General features: G+C 40.7%; 1 protein-coding gene across 7 annotated transcripts in view; it reads left to right on the top strand.

Moving 5' to 3' along the window:
- The window catches only part of LOC149064613 (transcription factor AP-2-epsilon-like), a 117,132-nt gene that overhangs the window by 72,324 nt on the left and 22,609 nt on the right, over positions 1 to 22,199 (top strand). For 4 of the 7 annotated variants that reach the window (XM_089254602.1, XM_089254604.1, XM_089254600.1 and 1 more), the window contains one exon: positions 16,263 to 16,739. In XM_089254602.1, the coding sequence (XP_089110728.1) occupies positions 16,263 to 16,739 (477 nt within the window). Of the gene's footprint in view, positions 1 to 16,250; positions 16,740 to 22,199 lie in introns of all 7 variants that reach the window. The other 3 variants (XM_089254601.1, XM_089254603.1, XM_089254599.1) reach the window with 1 other exon arrangement.

Raw genomic sequence — 22,199 nt, 5'->3', positions numbered from 1 at the left:
GGGAAGTGCTGAGGGGGGGGCCTTGTGACAATTATATCTGGTTACAATTTTTGATAGAAATTACGCAAATTGTAAGGCAGGTATTTTTAGCCAGATGTGGCCTCGAAAAAATTACTTTGCCCGGGAGCATATCAAAAGCGTGCACGGGATCGACCTTTCTGGGGAGGGGCGGGGGCATGATACTGTCAAGAATGCTCTAGCCTTTGTGGAAATTTTGTGACACGTCATTCCCCAAAACCTCAGCATTAACACGAACTCTGTTGTTTGTGATATTATTAGTTTCCCTAGATTTGAGATTTTAATATTGTTGCTGTGGAAATAGCACATGCGTCTCATGTTGCGTCAAAGAGAAATTTCAAGATACATCATTCGCTTTTTTCGTCAAAAAAAGCGAATAGAATGCTTGGTCTCATTTTCAAAAAAGGTCTCCTCGCGTTCTCCTGAAGTCATTCTTCCGCTTTTCCGAGGCTTAGTTCGTCCTGGACTGGAGTATGCTGTAAGGTTGTGGAGGCCAATACCTACAGAGATAGATTTGGTTGAAGGGGTGCACAGTGTCCTCATTGGCACACAGGGCATGAAAGAGGGACTTCATTTTTTTTAGTATGTTTACATTGGATATGAACGCAGGTGTCGGGAAGATATGATCGAAGTGTTCAAAATTTTCAACGGGAGGGATAGGATGGACCATGAATTATTAGTACTGCGTCAATCGACTGGTTTTACAAGGGGACACCAGTATCGATTGGTAAGGGACAATTCTTGATTATGGTGTCGCAGGGAATTTTTCTCTAATAGGGTTGTCAATAAATGGAATACCTTACCCCCGGAGGTAGTAAATTGTAACACAATTGACACGTTTAAAAAGAAATACGAGAAACATGTTGGGGTAAATCGAGAAGCTATTCATACTTAGAATAAGACAACCATAAGTATTCTTTATGGGGGCATTCTATAATATTTTATCATGAGTATATATTGTTTAAAATTTTTTGTTAATTGCATTTTTAATTGGGTTGCTATATTTTTGAAATATGGCATCCATATTTTTATGGGCATCTTTTTCTCAGCCACCTCGTTGGGCATTTTGCCTGTTGTGGCCTTGTATTTGTATTGGTATTTCCAATACTGAGGATTTTCTACCGAATGGTTGTTACTGCGAAAAAATTGCACATTAATAAAAAATATACAATTTGACAACTTTTGTTGTGGTGCCCCCCTTTCTCCTGATGCCCTAAGCACGTGCTTATTTTACGTAATGGTTAATCCGGCCCTGGTTGCAATGCTTGTCATAGTGCTGCCAACTATTTTTCGAATTATGATTGAAGTGAAATAATTGAAGATTTGTACCGTTGTAAGCCTGTTGCTCCCTGTGTAGGGACATTTTAATGGTGAGATCGGTTCGCATTCGCACGTACTACTGGTGCTGATATCGGTCTTCCATATTTTGAAGTGAATGTGGTAAATGCAATGCTTGCAATTTTCACGTTGCGCAAGTATCGAGTTGAAGATCTGCGATGAGACTTTTTTTTCAAAGAAAGCCCGGCTCATATTCGCGCCTTAAAGTTAGAAACCTTAGAAAACCAACTTCAGTTGACCAGCACTATGTTTGCCCCCCCCCCCCACCCCGCTCACCGACCGAAAATGGATCTGCATAGAATCAGAACCATCTCAACGCATGGGGCAGGGCCCATCCGGGCATGGCACTGAGCCTGATGTCAATGGGGAGGGGGGGGGGTTCTCAACCACCTCGTTGGGCATTTTGCCTGTTGTGGCGATGTAGTAGATGTAGTATAGTATAGTATAGAACCGAGCACGCCCAGGCTCTGTCGCTTTTGCGATATAAGCTCATTGATCGTGAGATCGTGGGCGTGCCGGAAAAAACTAAACCCGGCAAACCGGCCGGGAAAGCACATCGGACCAACATCCCGCCAACCCCCCGAGCAACACAACCACATCCCCACACCCAACCCCCAATCCCAGGGCACATCACCGCTCGACAAAGCCAGGACAGCACCGTGGGCGTGACCCCCCTTCAGCCCCGACTAGGCCCCGCCGGCGCGGTCCACAGCGCCCCAACACGCCCCGCGTAGGGAGACCCCCGACCACCCCACCCCCCCACCCCCAAGAACCTCCACCGCGGACACGAGAGAGAACCCACCACGGGACGGGAACACCACCGCGACAAGGGCCCCAATCGGCGCGCCACTCCCGACCACGCATGAAGCCATTTGACCCGCCGACACCCAATCCCACCCTCCTTGCTACACTTCCCGCACCTCCGAACGGTCCGGCCTCCCGTCCCTCTTTTCACCCAAGAAGCCACATGTGCGACAGTCAAAGCTGCAATTTGCCAAAAGTCATGTGCCACATCAAAAAAATACTACAGATATTGTGGCGATGTATTTGTATTTGTAATATGAAATGATCTAAGACCATGATTTTTTGCGAGATTGAAAAATACTTAAGCTGTTAACTTCTAGGTACGAAAGCCCCTGAACGGCATTTTGTCCAAGTTGTCATTTTGCCATGGTGTAGAGACGGCACTGCATAGAGCTCCCACAAAAGCCCCCCCCCCCCCCTGAAGCGGGGGATGAAACTGTCAATCTGTAGGATTGACAGAGATTGACAGTTATACCCTATGTCGACAGAGTATAACTGTCAATCAAAATAAAACACCCCGTTGGTTGAACACTGGAAGAATGATTGACATAACATAAACTTTATCGTAGATAGAGCACCTAGAAATAAAATCTATACAAGGCGGTACCCAAATCATTGAAGTATTTTGTGAGACGGTCATGATTCGCGTCGTCTACTTCGTAATCGAACTTCTATATCGTAATGGGGAAAAAACACCACCAACACCACCATTGGAATAAAACCTTTTTTTTAAATCGATAATTTGAAATACAGACCCCCCCCCCTCTGCATATATAACATGTCCTGATTGACTGATTCATCATTGCCGAGCAGAAACCGCTGAAGCTAACACGGAATTTTATCAGTTGTTTCATTTTATGATTCACTAGAAAGGGACCCCTACTGGAGTCATCAGGGGGTTCAAAAATTAGAGAAATCATGACGGACCGAAACCGCTGAAGCTATAGATATGGAATTTGTTTAATAGTTTCATTTTATCATGTTTTATCATGTAAAAGACTCGGTAGAAGGGATTTTTTGAAATTCCACTCCTAAAGGGGGTTATGAGGGGGTTCAAAAATTACATGGGCAATCATCGCGGAAGCTATAAACAGGAAATTTGGTTAATACTTTCATTTTCTAACGTAGAGACTCGCTGAGGGATTTTTCGAAATTCAACATCTTAGGGGTTCATGGGGAGGGGAAAGAATTCAAAGGTTATGTGGGGAAACCATCGCTGAGCTGAAACCGCTGCAGCTATAAATATGAAATTTTGTCAGCAGTTTTATTTTTACTGTAGAGACTAAGGAGGGATTTTTTTTTTAATTCAGCGTCTAAGGGGTTATAGAATTGGGAGGGGGGGGGAGGAGTTGGGTTTATTGGTTGTATATGCGGCAATCACCATTGAGCCCAAACCGTTATAAATATGAAATTCGATCAGCACATATTATATTTTACGATATAGAGACTCACTAAGGCGGGATTTCTGGAAAATCCACCTCCAAAGGTGTCACGAGCGGTTCAAATTTTATATGGGAGGAAATCATCCACGAGCAATTTTCGAATTACCAAATCCACGCGAGGAAGCCGCGGGTAACAGCTTGTTTATTTTGTTTTATTTTTGGTGAAAAAATTACTAAATATCAGTTACAGACATCTTTCCATATGCACAATTAATTAATTTAATTAAGCACAAAAATTACATTATAGAATTAGATAACTTTCCATTGAAAAAAAATGTAATGTGCATAATTCATTGGAAGAGAAGTTGCAGCAGCTTTAAAATTTTTCTTAGATTCAAAGTAAAATTTTTCAATATACCTCAAAGAAATCTATCATTTAAACCTAATACTCCCTGTTTCACATATACATTGTATGCAGGGCGATTCAAAAAAGATGGGAAAAACTTTAAGAGATGATAGTACACACCAATACAAAAAACATTTGTCGTCAAAAAATGTATGGCATGAGCCTAACATGAAACACAAACGCGCTAGCGCGTTTCGAAACGGCCGCTCCGCCGCAAACGTTAAAACGGCATTCCTGTTGAAATTTATCGGGAGGAAAAGAACACCATGCATATTATATTTGCAAATGTAACCTGGGGAAGAAGAAGAAACCGTATGCAAATCTGCGTCACAGTGGATAAAAGGCACGGATGTCAGTCCTGTGAAGTTATTCCAGCGTGCAACCACGTTTTAACATTTGTAACGTACGGGATAATGGCGCACTTTAGTAATGCTAGAGAAACCGCGAGACACCCACTTTAGTAATACTGAAAAAGCACACATTCACTGTTACGCACATACGGTTTCTTCTTCTTCCCCAGGTTACATTTGCATGCATGGTGTTTCCCCCCCTCCCCAATAAATTTCAACAGGAATGTCGTTTTAACGTTTGCGGAACTGCCGTTCCGAAGCGCGTTTGCGTTCCATGTTTGACCATTCATTCTTTGATGACAATTGTTTGTATTGGAAGTTTTGAAGTTTTTCCCATCTTTTCTGAATCACCCTATATAGGCTATATGGTGATCCCAATATGAATTTATCACATTTTCCGGAGTTTATGCATAATCGCCTGTGCGTTGTCCTAGTAGATTTGATGTCATAAGCGAATGAATCAAATTAACCGTACATTATGCATAATCGTCAATTCGAAAGAATTCAGAAATTATTTCGTGTTAGGACTTTATTAGAATTATCAATTCTTTTTAATAAACTCTGCCTCAGTCATAGTTTCGAAATGAAAAGAACCAACTTATTTCTCCGAGTTACGCAAGATTTGCGCATCAAGTATAGTAGGTGCAATGAATACTCTTGGCGTGTTATATCCGAAGTGGAGACCCCTTTCTTTGAGGTATTATCACCTGAGGATGAAACGGCACCGCCTTTTGCTGTAAGGATGAAACGGGGAAAGACAAATCAGGACATCACCAAACTGACCCTACTTGGCGGATCCTCTTAACCTATGGGTCACTACTCAAAATTGGATCGCAGGGGCTCCTGAGATGGGTAGTACAAATCTACTTACAATCCGGATATGAATCAATTTGCCACTAGTTTCGGAGGGGGGGGGGGGGGAGTCTTGATGATTTCGGTGGACAGGTATTCACACATTTTCGGGGAACTTTAGAACCATGATTTTATTTACAGTATTTCTTGGGAGAAGTTGGCAACCGAACAACCGAAAAGGCATGAAATTATTACAGAAAGTATAGGAATGCTGAAAAATACCGGTACGAAAACGTGAAAACGCTACACAAGAATTGATGAAAATCTAACAATAATGAAAGAAATACACACGTGATTCTCCAGAATTTATAAGAACGAGTTTCAGAATCACAGTGAAAGATTTCAAAAATTTGCCCCGCCCACCCGATGTTTGATTCAGGACCCCGTGCTCAGCATGGGGAGAGGGGGTACAGGAGGAGTGCTATTCCCCATTCCCCCCCCCGTTCAGTGAAAATATTTTAAGAGAAGGTTAATATATATATATATATTTATTTAAAGGCCCATGGGACTCATCCGGTACTGAGAAGCATAAAAAATGCTGAAAATATTTTTTCATAACCCTCTCTACACATTCTTTCTTTCGTCCTCGAGACGAAAGTCTCAATCGCGAGAGATCTTGAGGTCTTTCCGGCTCCCCCTACGGTATATAAGGCGTGACAAACAAAAAGATCTGGAAAACGCGCAAATTTGTATACGCCGTGCATTGTGAAACATGAAGACGCGCGCGAGCGTGTGAAGGAAGCTCTCCAGTGGGTCACCACTGAGAGTGGGGGGTGGGGGGAGGCGCTGATACCCCAGGCCCTGCTGGACCAGAAAGGGTGTTGAGTTACTTTTTATCTGTTAAAATTACTGAAAAAAGGGGCGTAAAAATTAATTAAACTCCCGGGCGACAGAGCAAATTTCCTTTTCTAGATGCGGCTATGATGCTCTAAACACAAACATAGTCGTACGCAGGATGCGCCCGGGGGGAGGGGGTCATCATTTTTTTTCTTTTTGGAGAGGATTTTTACGTTTTTACCTGAAAAACCTACCCTAGTGACCTTGAAAGTCAGAGAGAGTCGGAGAATCGGTATTCTCCGTTTTTTTCGTTATTAATTGCCGCACACCTTTTGTGGATCATCACCGAGAGCAAAAGAGTGTCTGTCCGAGTGCCAACAAGGAGGAAGGAAGACTCGTTTTGCCCTCTCCAACGCGTGTCGGTCGGTCGGTGCTCCATACGGCTGGCTGTAGAAATTGGGCTCCCTTTAAAGTCATGGGATCCGCGATGGTTCAGATAAGTACTACTCGAAAAATTGGCATCATTTTATCAACCTGATTTCGATGGAAGTCCCTAAACATACTCTCTATAATGCCCTAGACACGTATGTAGTTGGGAGATGAAATTACGGAGAGCCTTTATAATCGAAATTTTTTTTCCCCCCAATTCGCAGCCAAGAATGCGATATTGTGTGGAAACAAGTATTTGTCATAATCTCCAGAAGAAGAAGAAGAAAAAAATTAAAATAGAAGAATTTATCGCTGTGTTCAGAATATTAAACACAGCAAAATAAAAAGGAACCGGTTTTATTTGTCATTCCGGTTTCGCCGAAGTGTCGAGACCATCCGTTGGTACGTATAAAATCCGAACTCGAGCTCATCTTCACCGATTAACTCATTGGAATGGTGTGTGATCCATCCATCCCCCCCTTTTACTCACGTGTTTCCGCTTTGCGAATTCCCAGAGCGTCGTTATCGACGTACCTTGATATTGGTCTGCTCTAGATTCATTCCGTAACAATTCACGGAACGCGTATGTCTGTCCATTTCGATATGAAATAGATTTATGCAAAAAGAAACAATGCCAAGAAGGAAAAAAACCCTAAAAAACATTTAAATACACATAACACACCGAGCTATAGGGAAACTGGAGTTAGGACTTCGCGAGCCGTCCCCACACGATATCGCATCACATCCTTTTGAAGAGAAATATGTAAAACATTCATTGAACGTGTAAATGCAATGGGGGAAATTCAACCTACGACGCTTACACATCATGTTTTTTTTACTTTTCTTTCGCATATTATTAGAGATGCGTAAACTTCGCCAAAAAAAAAGTTCTAAAATCAGAAATTTCTCATTTATTCTCAGTACCGCGAATTCCAAATGAACCCAATTCTCAAGAACCAAATAACGAATTACAAACGAAAATTTTCGCATTCGTTCACAAAAAAGCTCTCTAATAAATAAGACATAGTTCAAATCCAAAATTTTACATTTAAAATAAAACCGGCCGTATTACTGGAAAGTGTTAAAGTACTTAGTCGAAATCTGCCTTAATATATACAGTCAAATCCCGTTTTAACGAATACCGTTATAGCAAAAATTCTCGTTTTAACGAACACTTTTCTAATTCCCCTGATAAGTTTATATAGGGACATTTTTAAATAACCTGTAATTCCTGTATAACGAAATTTCGTTATAAGGAAATGATTTATACGGTCTCTTGGAGTTCGCTATAACGGGATTTGACTGTATCTACTTTTCTTTTAATCTTGTTTTTCAAATTCTTCTTATAGCATCTTTCTCCGAAACTCCAAAAGGTTGCATATACAGTCGAGTATACTTATAACCCGGATATAACCTAAACCATGGATATAACATACGGTTGTGTAATCCTTAAAATTTGGCCCATTGCCTTCTATACATTTTTACATCTGTTTTAACATAACCTGCTTAAAACATGCACTGTGGATATAATAAAACCAAAAGAATAGTCTTAACCACAAGAAAATATAATCCGCGTATAACATACTGCAAAAAAACCCTAGATAAATAGTCAAAAACAAAGTTTTCTGTACAACATTTATTGTATGCGGGTGATATATCTTGACGTTTTCTCACAAATACAACGCCACGACAGGCAAAATGCCCAACGAGGTGGCTGATAAAAAGATGCCCATAAAAATATGGATGTCATATATTTCAAAAAAAAAACAGCAACCCAATTAAAAATGCAATTAACACAAATTATAAACAATATACACACATGATAAAATATTATACAATGCCCATAAAGAATACCTAATCATACCTAAATAATACCTAAGAATACTTAATACAATGCCCAAAAGACCTAAATTTTTTCATTGCCGGAATAGTTACGTTTCTCATCAACAGATGACACTGAATGTTCTTTTAACTTTAGCGTCACCTGTCGATGACAAACTTAACTATTTTGGCAATAAAATGTTTGGCATTTAATAAAATCCTGTCTTTCTGTACAAAAATTGCATCGTCTATGCTTTTCGAATTATTGAATTTTTACTTGTTTTTAATACTTTATCTTTTTATTGGTGAGGATGATGGAAGAACAGTTATTGCAAATCAACTCGGTCACTGTTGAAAAGCCATGCTTATTCAAGTGTATTATTGATCGGTGACGCGCATATAAATTTTATAAACGTGAGTGGGGGTTTTATTTTCCGATTATTTATATTGTACGCTGCTGTCGACTTCAAAGGAAAACCGTTAACATAAACTCATAAAAATGATTAGCATTTCCAAAAATGTCTGCGTGTTGTATATCTTGCGTTTTCTAATAAATTTTCAAAACCTTTCAAATATCAGTCAACAACTGTGTTTAAACTATTATTTATTATAATACTATGTATATGTATTTCTATTATGTGCTGCATAAGCTTATTTTGTCCACGACAATCTCAATAATGCATATATGCTATTGCTACGTAAGCTAATTTCAACGCCTCGCTTAAAACACACATGTCGGTTATTACACACACTTCTCGAATCACCTAGGGGCTATGTTATAACCGAATTACATCTAACACAATGTCAGAGGAGAAAGAAGTGATGCTTGTGGTTTCCCTTTCAAGCACGCTCACGAGTATTGGGCAAAATTACGACTTTCCCACTTCGAAGAAGTGTAAATTACCTAGATTTCGCTAAAAGGTAGTAAAAAATCAAATTTTGGCATTTATTCGTCAAAATTGGCAAAACTTTGGAATTTACCGCATTTATTTCGTAAATTTAGCATTTATCGCGGTTACTGCGTGAATACGAAATTTACGTATCCCTACATATTATGTATTTCTACATTCGTTTTTCTATAAAAATCTGTGGTTTAATATACCATTTACATCATGGCTGCCAAAGTATTTCTATGAAATTTAAAGCATGTGTATAGAAACATGAGCTTATTTCCATCATCGTCGCGATGAAAAAAAAAAATGTTTTCACACAAATTTTTTTATACGCCCGAGTCGGAAACGTGGTCGAAAAAGAATATATTCCCGGTCAAAATGTTTACATGCCCCGCGCACACACCCACACACATGTCGGCCAATAGATATTTCCAGCCCTGGCAGGTCGCCCCACGAAAAATTTCGAAGTAAATCAAAACTTAATTATTTTCCAAAGTCCAAAAAGTCAAAATTTTATGACAACACATGTAAAAACGAAAATTAAGACACTTATAATGACGCTCATGTGAGTAATAAGATTTATATCTCGTAATAATAATAACAATAATCTGTTGGTATACAGTAGAACATTTCCGGGCTAATGGTGGGGAAGGGGGAACGCGGATAACCGAAAAACACGGTTAAACACTACCAGAAGTGGGAAAAATATTTTAAAACAACAAACTTGCAAAAAAACGAAGGTATTTATGTAATCTACCTGTTTAAAATTACTCTATCCAGTGCGTATCATATTATCCATGCGAAAAAATCTATTAAATAAAATTACACTTATCTCCACGGTTATGTAGCCACAATACATGCTGGGCTTCACTGATAGCAAAATCTTGGGCTTGGGGTGAGCACGCATTTTGATTCCCCCTTATAGAGTCAAAGGAGAGGTGAAGGGTGAAATTGCCCCCCCCCCCTCCGACCCAGCACCCGGAGCACCAAACCCGCATTTCTTTTCTTTTAAACAGCATTACTCAGGTGTATCACACCATGGGCCAATTTACTACCTAGTGAGTTGTGCCGGAAGTGTAAGTGTGTGTACCTAACAGTCTACCTAACAAGTGCCTATCTACTGTTGTGTCTGATTTTTCAGTGTTGCGATCTATATTTCTGATATGAAGTGTAATGGCTGAATACTTGTATTGTTGTAGGCCTGTTGCTCTCTCTGCGGCGAGACTTTTTAACGGAGAGATCGGCCCACATTAGCACCTCGAAGATGAAGTTGGGAACCACAGAAAACCAACTCCAGCCGACCACTGTGGCGCTGGAACCCGAGTCCCTACGATGCGAGTCCGTCACTATGACCACTCGACCACCAGAGCGGCTGACTGTAAATACCAAAAAAAAACCTGGTTTTTTACCTCCTAACCTGTGTTTTGCTGGATGGCTGTGGCTGTCAATAAGGGCCATGCTCAACCACCGCAACTTTTCTGTTTTGCCAATTCTGCAGCATCGCTCCTGCTCTTTTATTGTTGTAGCCACAGATATTTTTGTGGTTCCAATGCAGTCCTGGCCAAACGTGCACGGTATTCTGTAGATCCCTGGTGTTGAAAGAGGGTCACTGTGGTCTTTTGCTGATCGCAGCATTTCACATATTTTCCTGGTTGGTTTAAAAGTGGTCTTTACGTGATGTTTTTTTCATGACTTTGCCAATTCTTGCCATCACTGCGGGGATAAAAGGACAGCGCAGCTTTTCAAAGTGATTAATTTTCCAATTAATCCATTAGAGCGGGAAACATCGCAAATGGGGAATGCCATGTGGGAATATCAAGGGGATTTGTTGATCTCTGCTGCGCTGCTTAAAGTTTTGTTTCAAGAATATTAATTATCTCTTAATTACAAATAGAAATATACTGTTTTTTTGGTGTTGTTGATAATTAAATCATTTCCTTAAAGACAAAATTTAAGTGTGGATGGAGATTCGGTTCCGTCTTATTCCCGACCGAAGCCACAGAGAGGACGTAGTAAGAAATGATTTACAGCATCCCAACGTTTCAGAAGTATCTCATAGAATGGTAGACCCTGAATGGATTAAAGGACGAATGGAAAATTCATTAAATGGAAAATTCGTTAAACCCGATTGTTTTTTGTTTTTTTTTTGAAACTCTAAATATCATCAATATTTCACTATGATAACGGAATTAAATACTTACACTAATTTTTGATTCACATGCAGTAGACTCAACTGCCCGACTTGAACTTCACAGAACCTTTGACATCGTTATATATATGTATAACCAACTTTTTTGGCTGTATTTTCCTTCAACGAAACCGGTAGAGTGGAAATTTCTCCCTTTTCTTTCATTCCGCAAAAGAAAATAATGAAGGTTGCTCAAAATCGCGAATCTCTTACGAATGAATTACAATGGTATTCATCTTGCTCATTTAGTCTGTATTTATTAAATGCGCTCACGCATTACCAGGAGGAATAAATATACAGTAAAACCTCGATAAGTCGTCACCTCATGTTATCGAAAAATTATGACGGCTTAAGTGGAGTGACGACTTAACCGAAGTGCCGTCAGTTTAATGTGCAATATTGAGAAAATCGTATAAATTTAAAGTAATATAACATTTTTTAAAATATGAATTATATTTACAATATTAATAAGCCCTAAATTAGTGGGCCCATGCAGAAATAAGGTCTAGCTCAAACAGTCCCTTACGTTTCAAAAACCTTGGTCGGCAAATTAACTTCTCTAGCATAACTTTCGTTACTTAAACTGTTTCCTTTGGTACATAAGGCTTTTGTGGTGATTTTTAAGCATATGGCATTGCTGTTAACAAGCTTTTTTTGTAAAGGGAACCATAAAATTAATCTATATTCCACTCTCTAAAACTTTTTCGTAGTGACGGGTTAACCGAAATTTGTGACGAGTAAACGAGGATTTAATAACATTGTCGTCTATGAAAGCTAGATGAGCCTGAAGAAAAACGACGACTTAACTGGAGTGACGATTTAACAAGGTTTTACTGTACTTCATATACGTGATCTTCATCGGAATCGATATTCGAGCTCTGCCTTTTCGTCTTCAATTTCCATTTTTTACTAACAAATGAAATCATTTCAATATGAAATATATACTGTAGTATATAAATGATAATATAAATATAATAAATCTCATCATTTCCAAAACTTTTTGAAATAAAAACTGATCTAATCCGATGATTGGGGTTTGGGAGAAAGCATTTTTTTTAGCGGGCTGGACATATTCTGACATTGATTCATACATAATTGCAATTTTTATGCTTAAAAATGAAGTGGCGCTGTGTTGTACACTTAGAAGACTGCCACGTTGCAAATGAGAAACAATGGTTTACCCTTTACAACTGCGAAAATAAAAATAAGTATACAGGGTGTGCAAAAAGTCCATAGAAAATTCAAAAATGAATAAAAACCGGAAAAAAAAAATAAAAAACGGTTCGCAGGGTTAGCATCGCAAGATCACGGGAATTTTTTTTAAGATGGGGGGAAAATAACTAAAAAAAACAGTCGATAGGTGGCGCTGGTACGAGTGACTTCGGTAGAAATATGCAAATGAGACGGTTATAAGAACTTGCGCTCCTAATCCACAATCACTTTACCGTTGTAAACCGTGTATGTGGATCTGCAGCACTCTGCCGTTGCTGGATTTGTGACTCGTGCCTGCAATGTGTTATCCCCTGTGGTGGTCATGTGTAACACACACTGCTGTAATAAATGATTTGGACGCATTCCCTTCGCTAATTTGCGGTGCTCACCTTCTCGCTCATTTTGGTCACTTAATGACTCACTTGAATGAGATGAGCAAATCAGTGAGCAAGTAAGCACAGAAGTAATGAATTAGCACGTTAGTGAGCATAGAAATGATTGAATGGCAATTTAATGAGCAAGTGAGCAGGGGAGTGGCGATTGAGCAAATAAGCGAGCAAGTAAGCATGGCAGTGGCGATTGAGCAAATAAGTGAGCAAGTGAATACAGAACTAGTGAATGAGCAATGTGGTGAGCAAGTGAGCACAGAGCTAGTGAATGAGCAATGTGGTGAGCAAGTGAGCATGGAAGTAGTGAATGAGCAAGTTAGTGAGCAAGTGAAATTGAAATTTTATTAACATACATGCATACACACAAATATACAATACATAAAAACACAAATTGAATACAGCACGACACATACGAACATACACGTACAACATACATGGTCCACTTTTGTTGCTCCTAAGGGATAAGTAAGCACAAACGTAGTCAATGAGAAATTTGGTAGGCAAGTGAGCACAGACGCAGTCAATGAGCAAGTTAGTAAGCATAGGAGTGTGAAATAATCCAAAAAATTTGCATTGTAATTAAGTAATTTTATTTGATAGCAAACACATATAGGAGTGTTCTTGCGAATTGTGATTGTAATATTCCAAATTATGCTGCTCTCTGGACCTATTTGTAAATAGTTTATTGAAAAACTTGTATGTATACATTATTGTATATACAGGGTGTTCTGTTAATGGACCGACAAACTCAGAGGGTTGTTAGTAGGCATCAAGAGGAACAAAAGTTGCATTGGAACATGGTGTCGCAAACCACGTTGAGAGGGTGAAAATCGCGGAAAACGAATGCAGGCTCTGAATCCAGAAGAGACTAAAGGTGGATGTCAGTTGATCGCTGAATGCGTTCGTGGGTTCGCTCACCATATCGGACGTAAGCAGCGTCGCGAAACGCATGCGCTGGGGTAGGGAATCACGCGCTGCGGACGACGTAAATTACCGCTATTGCGGTAGTAATCACGTGTAGCATTTAGTTGTCTGTTTCGAGTGCGTCCGGGAATCGTTTCTACGTCGTTGTGGACTGTGCAATGACGTCAGCGGGCGCCACTTCCAACAACTCTTTTAATAATCAATCAAATAAATCTTTTTGTAGTTATTATTGCACTTTTTGTCGTTCCAGCGTGACGTCAAAACCTGAATGCGTTTTCCGTGATTTTCACCCTCTCCACGTGGTTTGCGACACCATGTTCCATTGCAATTTTTGTTCTTCTTGATGCCTACTAACAACCCTCTGAGTTTGTCGGTCCATTAACTGAACACCCTGTATATACAATAATGTATACATACAAGTTTTTCAATAAACTATTTACAAACAGGTCCAGAGAGCAGCATAATTTGGAATATTACAATCAAAATTCGCAAGAACACTCTTATATGTTTGCTATCAAATAAAATTACTTAGTTACAATGCAAACTTTTTGGATTACAGTAACACTTCGATAAGTCGTCACCTCATGTTACCGAAAAATTATGACGGCTTAAGCGGAGTGGCGACTTAAGCAAAGTGCAGTCAGTCTCAGTGTGAAATATTTTGAAAATTGTATAAATTTAAAATAATACGGCATTTACAATTTATACTAATCAGAACAACTGTTAGAATAGTCAGCTTTTCTTCACAACAGAACTATTGCATATTAATTTTACATAGACATGAAATTTAATTTTAGTGTTTCAATTCTTCGTCAGTAGTTTATGACCCAACTACAAAGTAATTTCAAACACAGGATCCTGTCTTGAAGGAGGGGGAGAGCCCTGGTCAGGGAAAAATAAGCATTAGAAGACCTTAGATGTGGAAATAGAATGTCTGGTTTTTCAACAAAGATATCGTGTTTAAATTTGAAGCCCTAAATTAGTGTGGCCCATGCACAAATCAGGTCTAGCTCAAACAGTCCCTTACGTTTTTAAAACTGTGGTCGGCAAATGAACTTCTCCAGCGTAACTTTCGTTACTTAAACTGTTCCGTTTTGGTACATAGGCTTTTATGGTGACTTTTGAGCATATGACAATGATGTTAACAAACTCCTTTGTTTTTTTAATTGGAGCCATAAAAATAGTCTGTTCCTCTTTCTCAGGAACAGACTAGCTGCGACGACCAGAGCCGCAACTAGGGGGAGGGGAGCAGGCGGGTCTCGAGCCCCAGGTGCTGGACCAGATATGGGGCTCAAATTTTATTCTCAAACCTATCCTTCAACATTACAAGGAGGTGCCAAAATGCGTACTTGCCCCGGGTGACCAAGCATCTAGTTGCGGCCCCCGCGACGACTTATTACCCGAGTGATGACTTATTAGGGTGATGACTTTACGAGGTTTTACTGTATTTCTCACTGCCATGCTCACTTGCTCACTAACATGCTCATTGACTACGTCTGTGCTCACTTGCTCACCAAGTTGCTTATTGACTACTTCTGTGCTCACTTGCTCATTCATTCCTTTCGTGCTAACTTATCCCTTAGGCGTAACAAAAGTGGACCATATATGTTCGTATATGTGTCGTGCTGTATTCAATTTGTGTTTTTATGTATTGTGTATGTGTTTGTGTGTATGTATGTATGTTAATAAAATTTCAGTTTCAGTTTCACTTGCTCACCAAATTCCTCATTCACTACTTTCATGCTCACTTGCCCAACAAATTGCTCATTGATCGCCTCTGTACTCACTTGCCCATTCCCTACTTCTGTGCCCAATTGCTCACTAACTTGCTCATTTACTCCTTCTCTGCTCACTTGCTCACTAACGTGTTAATTATTGGTATTTATAGAATAAAAGAAGCAATTGGGTTTCAGATCGGGTTCCCTGTGTCGGAGCTTTGTCAGATCCCTCCACCAGCTATTTTGGACATCTATAAAAGGGATTATTGTATTTCGCTTTTTTTGTAACGTGTATTTGACCTTTGATATGTATAATTATATTTTACACAATTTATAACATATATTAAAGTTTTAGTGTGCATGGTTTTTTTTTTCTGGCTAACTCTGTACATGAATGAGCTTTTCAACATAAGCGATGGCGACGTTTCTGTCCGGTTTCAGAGGGGTAAGGCGACTTGATAAGGGCCCCTATTCTGAGGTGATGAGAGGTTCCCCCATTTTTCCTTGCCTTCGGTTCCGTGATGGGGCTCCCACTTGATACGCGCGTATAAAAAGCCCGTCACTTGCACGTTTTGATCAAGTATTATCAACATGAAACTCTGTCTGTGGTTTTCTTACATGAAAATGCATGTTGTTTTTACTTGCTTTTTTTGCTTATGCAATGTTAAATTATTATTGTTTATTTGTTATGATATTTGCGGATTGTGTGATTGATGTTAGTGATCATCATCGATTACTTATTATTTCAGTTTCCGTTGCAGGATCGCCGGGAGCTCGTGGTCAGCCACGGCGGCAACCTCAGTTCCATCAGCAGCATCGTCCCCTCGGCCGCGACCTTCGGCACGGCCCGACTCAGCCACACGCCGAACACGGCCGAATTCCAGCCGCCATACTTCCCGCCTCCGTACAGCTTATCGCAACCTCAGCTCGACTTCCAGTCCGATCCGTACACGCACCTCACGAACACGTTGAGCGCCACGACGCCACAACAATACCACCACCAGTTGCACAACAGTCCCAGGAACTTGTTCAAGCGAGAGGATGAGTCACCCCTGCACCTGCAAGCCAACATGTTGCCAGTGTCGTATGCGGCGGACACGACCACCAACACTACTCGAGCCACGTCAGCCTACGCCAGGAGGCCGGACATCCTGGTGCATGGAGCTCATCCTATCACGGATCAAGATCTCATAAGTCTGCACAACGCCGGCGCTCTGCCCGTTCTCGAAGACGGCCAGGTGAGAAGACTCTCATCAGTCCTTACTTAAAACTACAAGGAACACTTGCAACAATATTTAATATTTATATGATTTCACTAAAATTCCAAAACAACACTATCACCATCAGTACCAAACAATTACAGATTCTCTACAGTTCCGCTCTCGCGCTCGGACAGGGGAAGCCGAACCTTGAGCGTCTCAAAGTGTTAATGTCTCCCCGTTCACCAACCCAACTCTGGAAATTGACGTTATTTGAGCGAACTCATAGCAACCATTTCATCACCCCCGACCGGGGATCATTTCAAGGCTTAACTACGAGGAAGTACCACCCACTTTGGGAAACACCGGCCAAATGGGAGTAGAGATGTTTTCCAAAGTGGGAATTTCAACAATATTTATGCTGCTCAATTTGAAGAAAGAAAAAAAAATTCAGTCACAAAATGACGAATACATCTGAAATACGGTAGAACCTCATTATGACGGACCCCGTTATAACGGACAGTTAAAAAAATTGCAGGGAAATAATTGAGAATGCTTATCTGACGAGTTTCAAACTGGTTTTAAGCATTTAAAAAAACTATAAACTCGCTCAAAAAGCATTTTCAAGCGAGCAATTAGATAACAGCGATTGCTGTTTTGTTTTGCGTAAACATGGATGCGCTGCGTGACTCATAACGCTCGCCAGCCAAAAATATTAAGATTAATACAGTGTATACGTGCACACCTTTATCGATTTAAGCTATGTTCAAGGATGTTTCTTATTTGATATACAGGGTGATTCGATGGTGGTGGGCTGAAGTTGGTTTTCTGTGGTTCCCAACTTCGAGGCGCAAATGCGAGCCGATATCCCCGTTAAAAAGTCTCGCCACAGAGAGCAACAGGCCTACAAACGGTACAAATATTCAATCACTACACTTCACTCACTTCACTTCTGAAATATAAATGGCAGCACTGAGAAATGGGGCGCGGTAGCGCAGGTCAATAAGATGCTCGCCTGAAGTATCAAAGGATGTTTAGAGGTGTCGCGAGTTCGATACCCGGTTCGTCCTTGTCAGAAAAATTTCCTGACACAGGGGTACAACAAAAAAACGGCGACATGACAGTAGGAAAAAATTGCTACCGCTGGGAGTCCCCCATCGAGGGGTTAGCGCACCAACCTCTCGATGAGTATAAAAAACAAGCCTGCCGTTCGGAATCGGCAATAAATTGTAGGTAACGGTCTAATTTGCCATCGTGTGCAGAAAATGACCGTGGTGCGACAAAAATGATCAAAATCATCAACTGAAAAATCAGACAAAACACTAGATACGCACTCAGACTGTTAGGTACACGCACATTACATTTCCGGCACAACTCACTAGGTAGTAAATTGCCCATAAATGGCAATAGGCCTGAGTTGTGCCTTAGAAGGTCTTCGCCCTCTGCTTGTGACGTGAGTTAGTAGTCCATTTTCCCTCGGAATATTCAGGGGGGAAATTTATTTTCTCGTGCCAGTATCATCGTTGTGAGGAAAATAAATGATCGGGCTCAGAATTGGCAATTTATATGCCCCACATCCAATCACTATGCCAATCAGGTAGATTCCACGCTAAAATAAGAAGAAACGGAATAGGATGCTGTGTTTCAAAATGTGGCAAACTTGCTAGGTAGTCTTAATGACATTTATGGCAACCGGTGCTGAGGCCTTCTATCTCTACTAGGTGCTGGTTGTGCTCGGTTTGAAAGGAAAAGGATGATTCGTGAATTGTTTGTCCATAGGAGAGAGAGAGAGAGAGACAGAACTCTGTAACCGTTGATTGTAGAAATATACTTACAATTACGAAAGGTTTTCAAATGCACTCTTTTAGTGGTTAAATGGTTTCTTTAAACGACGTAATTTTTTTGAGGGATCGTACACATAAAAAAACCCCCCACTTTTATATACAGTCCTCGTGTGTGCTAAAAAACTGAATTAGAAAGTTGTTGCCCTGTTTCATCAAGAAGAAAAATCCACGTTTCTAAAATTTCAATTTAAAAATTCGTAGAATAGTTGGGGGGAGGGAGGGAAGCATAAATAAGGTAAAAAAGAGCGTTTTTTGCGTTAGTTTATATATATATATTGAGATTAAGGTGTTGGTGTTATTTTTTCCCCTATTTACTGGGTACCTTTAATATGTACATTTGCTGGAGAAATTCGACTTGGTACCGGGGATTTTCTCATCGAGACCAGAGTTGTTTTTTTTGTTCCATCTCCTCACCTTCTTCGGAATATTTTTTATTTTTATTTTCGCCTCCCAACTCAAGCAAACCCATAGGATCCTATGTCATGCCCGTACCTCCCACCGTCCCTATGGATCATTCCATTGCCCTCTCGGGGAGATATTGCCTACTTTGGAAAACAATAAACTAAACGATTCCATAAGAAAGACATATATTCATAGGTATAATTCTTCAATGTCTATCAGCAGGGGTATCAGAGGCACATTTACAGAGAAGAGAGCTGAACCGGCTATAGCCCTGTGTGGCAAGTTCAGATGGGCGACTAATTTAACGAAGGGTTGGATAAGAAAATTAGAGAGAGGGCGGCAAAAATGTTTATATAGCCCATGGGTGATTTTCAAACAATGTCTCATTTACTTTTCAATAAAAAGTGCCTCCCTCCTGTTGGGAAGTTCACGTAGAAATACGCCGTAAATATTTAACCGTATCACTGGAGTACGCATGTGCAAAATAGGGCATCACTTCTCATATTGTAATCCCGGTTAATTCCCTCCAGCCGGTCACTTTGGATGGAAATAGAATCATTAGTTGACTCTACATACATGCTACTAAACCACACATGTACCTCGTCCATATTCCTCTGCGGAATTTCTAACGAATTGGTACATGTTGGGATGTGCATGTGTGTGTTATTAACCTAACGTGAAGCTTGTTGCTGTGTAATGCTTGTTATCGTGCTGCCATCTACCACATATTTTTGAACTATGAGTGAAGTGGAATGTTTGAAGATTTTATAGTTGTAGCCCTGTTGCTATGTGCGGCGAGACTTTTTAACGTGGAAATCCGCTTGCATTCGTACCTCGAAGAGTTGGGAACCACTCTACATACATACTACCGAACCTTACAAGCACTTCGTAAACATTACACCGAGGGATTTTCAACGAATTATTGCACGCCGGAAAGTGTTGCATGTGCATGTGTGCATGCGCGGAATATTATGTCAGAGTTATACGTGTTTCGTGTTCGAAGAAGTGTTGCCAATAGTCTTCGCGTTGGCAATGCCGTCTTTTAACGCGTGATCCCATCAGGGCAAAAAATGAAATCCTGTAGAAATTTTCGGGAGTAAGCAAGTAGATTTGCCAGGCGGGGACCTTAGAAAAATCACTTGGCCTAGGGGGTCCCCGTGACACTCTTAAGACGGCCCTGCATGTTGCAAGCAAAAATGGCAGATGCCACGAGAAGGGAATATGGTCCAAAGGGAGCAGCAGCAAGCAGCATGCTCTATTGCAGCGGTTCTCAACCTTCTCTGACTCGCGGAGCCCTTTTCAGTGTATAATTTCTATGGCGGAACCCTGTTTAGTATATTATTTATATGGCGGTACCCTTTAGGCCACTTCTTTTTTCTTTTTTTTTTAATCAAATTTATTGATTTATGTTATTATCCTCGAGTGGCCGCGGTTGACAACCGCTGCTCTATTGGTTTCACAAATCACCTCTGCTGCGACAGTTAAGCCAATAAGTAAGTAAGTCTATTCGTTCCTGGGTTTTATCTGCGACAATGTTTTTCGAAGTGTGGGCTCCTAGCCGTTCAGTGGTTTGAACTGGTTACTTTTGGAGGTATTTTGGGGAGTATTTTGCACCACGGAATCGAGATTTTCTTCGAACTCGATTTATGTATCGACGCTACCAGAGTTATTTAGCGAGATGATGACCGGATGAACAACATGGAAATGCAATGGAAGGAATACGTTTTCTTTTCTAATTTGCCCCCTCCCCCCGCTCAAAATGGTTACCATCTCCGGTGGATTATTTCCCTGTAATCTTAGTGACAGCTGTTATGAAGGATCAGGTCCAGGTGCGCGCCTCTCATATGAGGAGCAAGAAAGAGATGAAGTGGTTTTTGTTTCTTCTTTTTGAGCTCATTTTGTTTTAATTCTTTTGCACAAAGGGTTGAGAGAGAAATTCGGTTCTTCTTCCTCTCGCTTCTTCGAGAACCAGTTTAGAATAGGTTGTGTTTGAGCCAACTCTCATCGTTCTCGTAAACCTCCGAGGAGGCCCCTCCTCTGTCCGGCAGCAACCACCGCCACCAACGACCAGGTGGCAGCCTTTTTTCGTGGCCCCCCTTCGGGGTAAACGTCTTCACTGGAATTCCTGCACCGGCGGCCTCAAACTTGTTAGCCTCGGGTACCCCTTGGGCAGAAGAGGATGTTGTGTGTGTGTGTGTGTGCACGCGCGCGAGAGAGAGAGAATCCATCCGTCCGTCCCCCGGCAGAAATAATATAACATACTCTACGCAATTCTAGGAACCAACTCCTCAGTGTGAGGACGTCTCTCACTCCGTTTTGTTCCATGGCCTTAATTATCCTCATCGGCCACCGCTCGACTCATCGAAGCCGCGGAAATCCGATTACGCGTCATTCGTTACACGAATCGAGCTCATCAGCGCCACGTTTTGTGTCATCCCCCTTACATTCCACGTGGTCCGATCTTATTCACCATCATTGGCCAAAATTAGTCAAATGATCAATCCGGGAAAGATCCGTGGAAGCAATTTCTCTCATGAAGGGTCTGGCGAACAGGAAGGACATCGAAAGGGATAAACTTCTCCAAAGCTGGATCCACGCGTATTCTTTCCATAAGGCGTGTACGCAGGGTGGACATTTCCAGGGGGCGTACCAGTTTTGGGAGGGCGCAGGGAATTTCTCCCTGATAATTTTCGGAAACTAACCTTCAAAAACGCATTTTCAATTAACAGAAATTGACTGGGCATAAGTAAAAGTATTTTCTTTCAAAACTTCAGTTATTTCACGAAGATACTGTATTTAAAAAATATTACAAATTTGTGATCGTCTTGGGGCACGGGCAACCCCCGCCCCCAATCCCTATGTCCCTCCCTGCGTACGCCTCTGAGTCTGGCATATATTCGAATGATTTGATGATCCAGGTGCGCATGCGGACCGATGTGCCGGGAGGGTCGACTTATACAAACTGTGTACAACTTGTATAAAAAAACTTGTAACTTGTCAAATAAACCATTTTAAACAAAATTAAACTCTGATTCGGATACGATCAATTACAATCGATTAGACAAAAACCTATTTCACATCAACAATGAAAAAAACCGTATAGAAACCGAAAACTGAAAACGTGTGTTTGTACTGTTAGATGTATAAAACTCTTTTAGAGTAATAACTACACTGGCATTGCATAGGTGCCAATGCTTCCGATTTCTTAGCATTATCAAAATTTTCCGGCCGAAAATAAGATTCTTCCGATTTA

The sequence above is a fragment of the Pholcus phalangioides genome, unplaced genomic scaffold, assembly GCF_987345545.1.
Source record: "Pholcus phalangioides strain wild (caught in Gottingen) unplaced genomic scaffold, Ppha-v1.0 ptg000042l_1, whole genome shotgun sequence".
NCBI lineage: Eukaryota > Metazoa > Arthropoda > Arachnida > Araneae > Pholcidae > Pholcus > Pholcus phalangioides.
The sequence above is the reverse complement of the archived record's forward strand: the minus strand, read 5'-3'. Positions and strand labels throughout refer to the sequence as shown.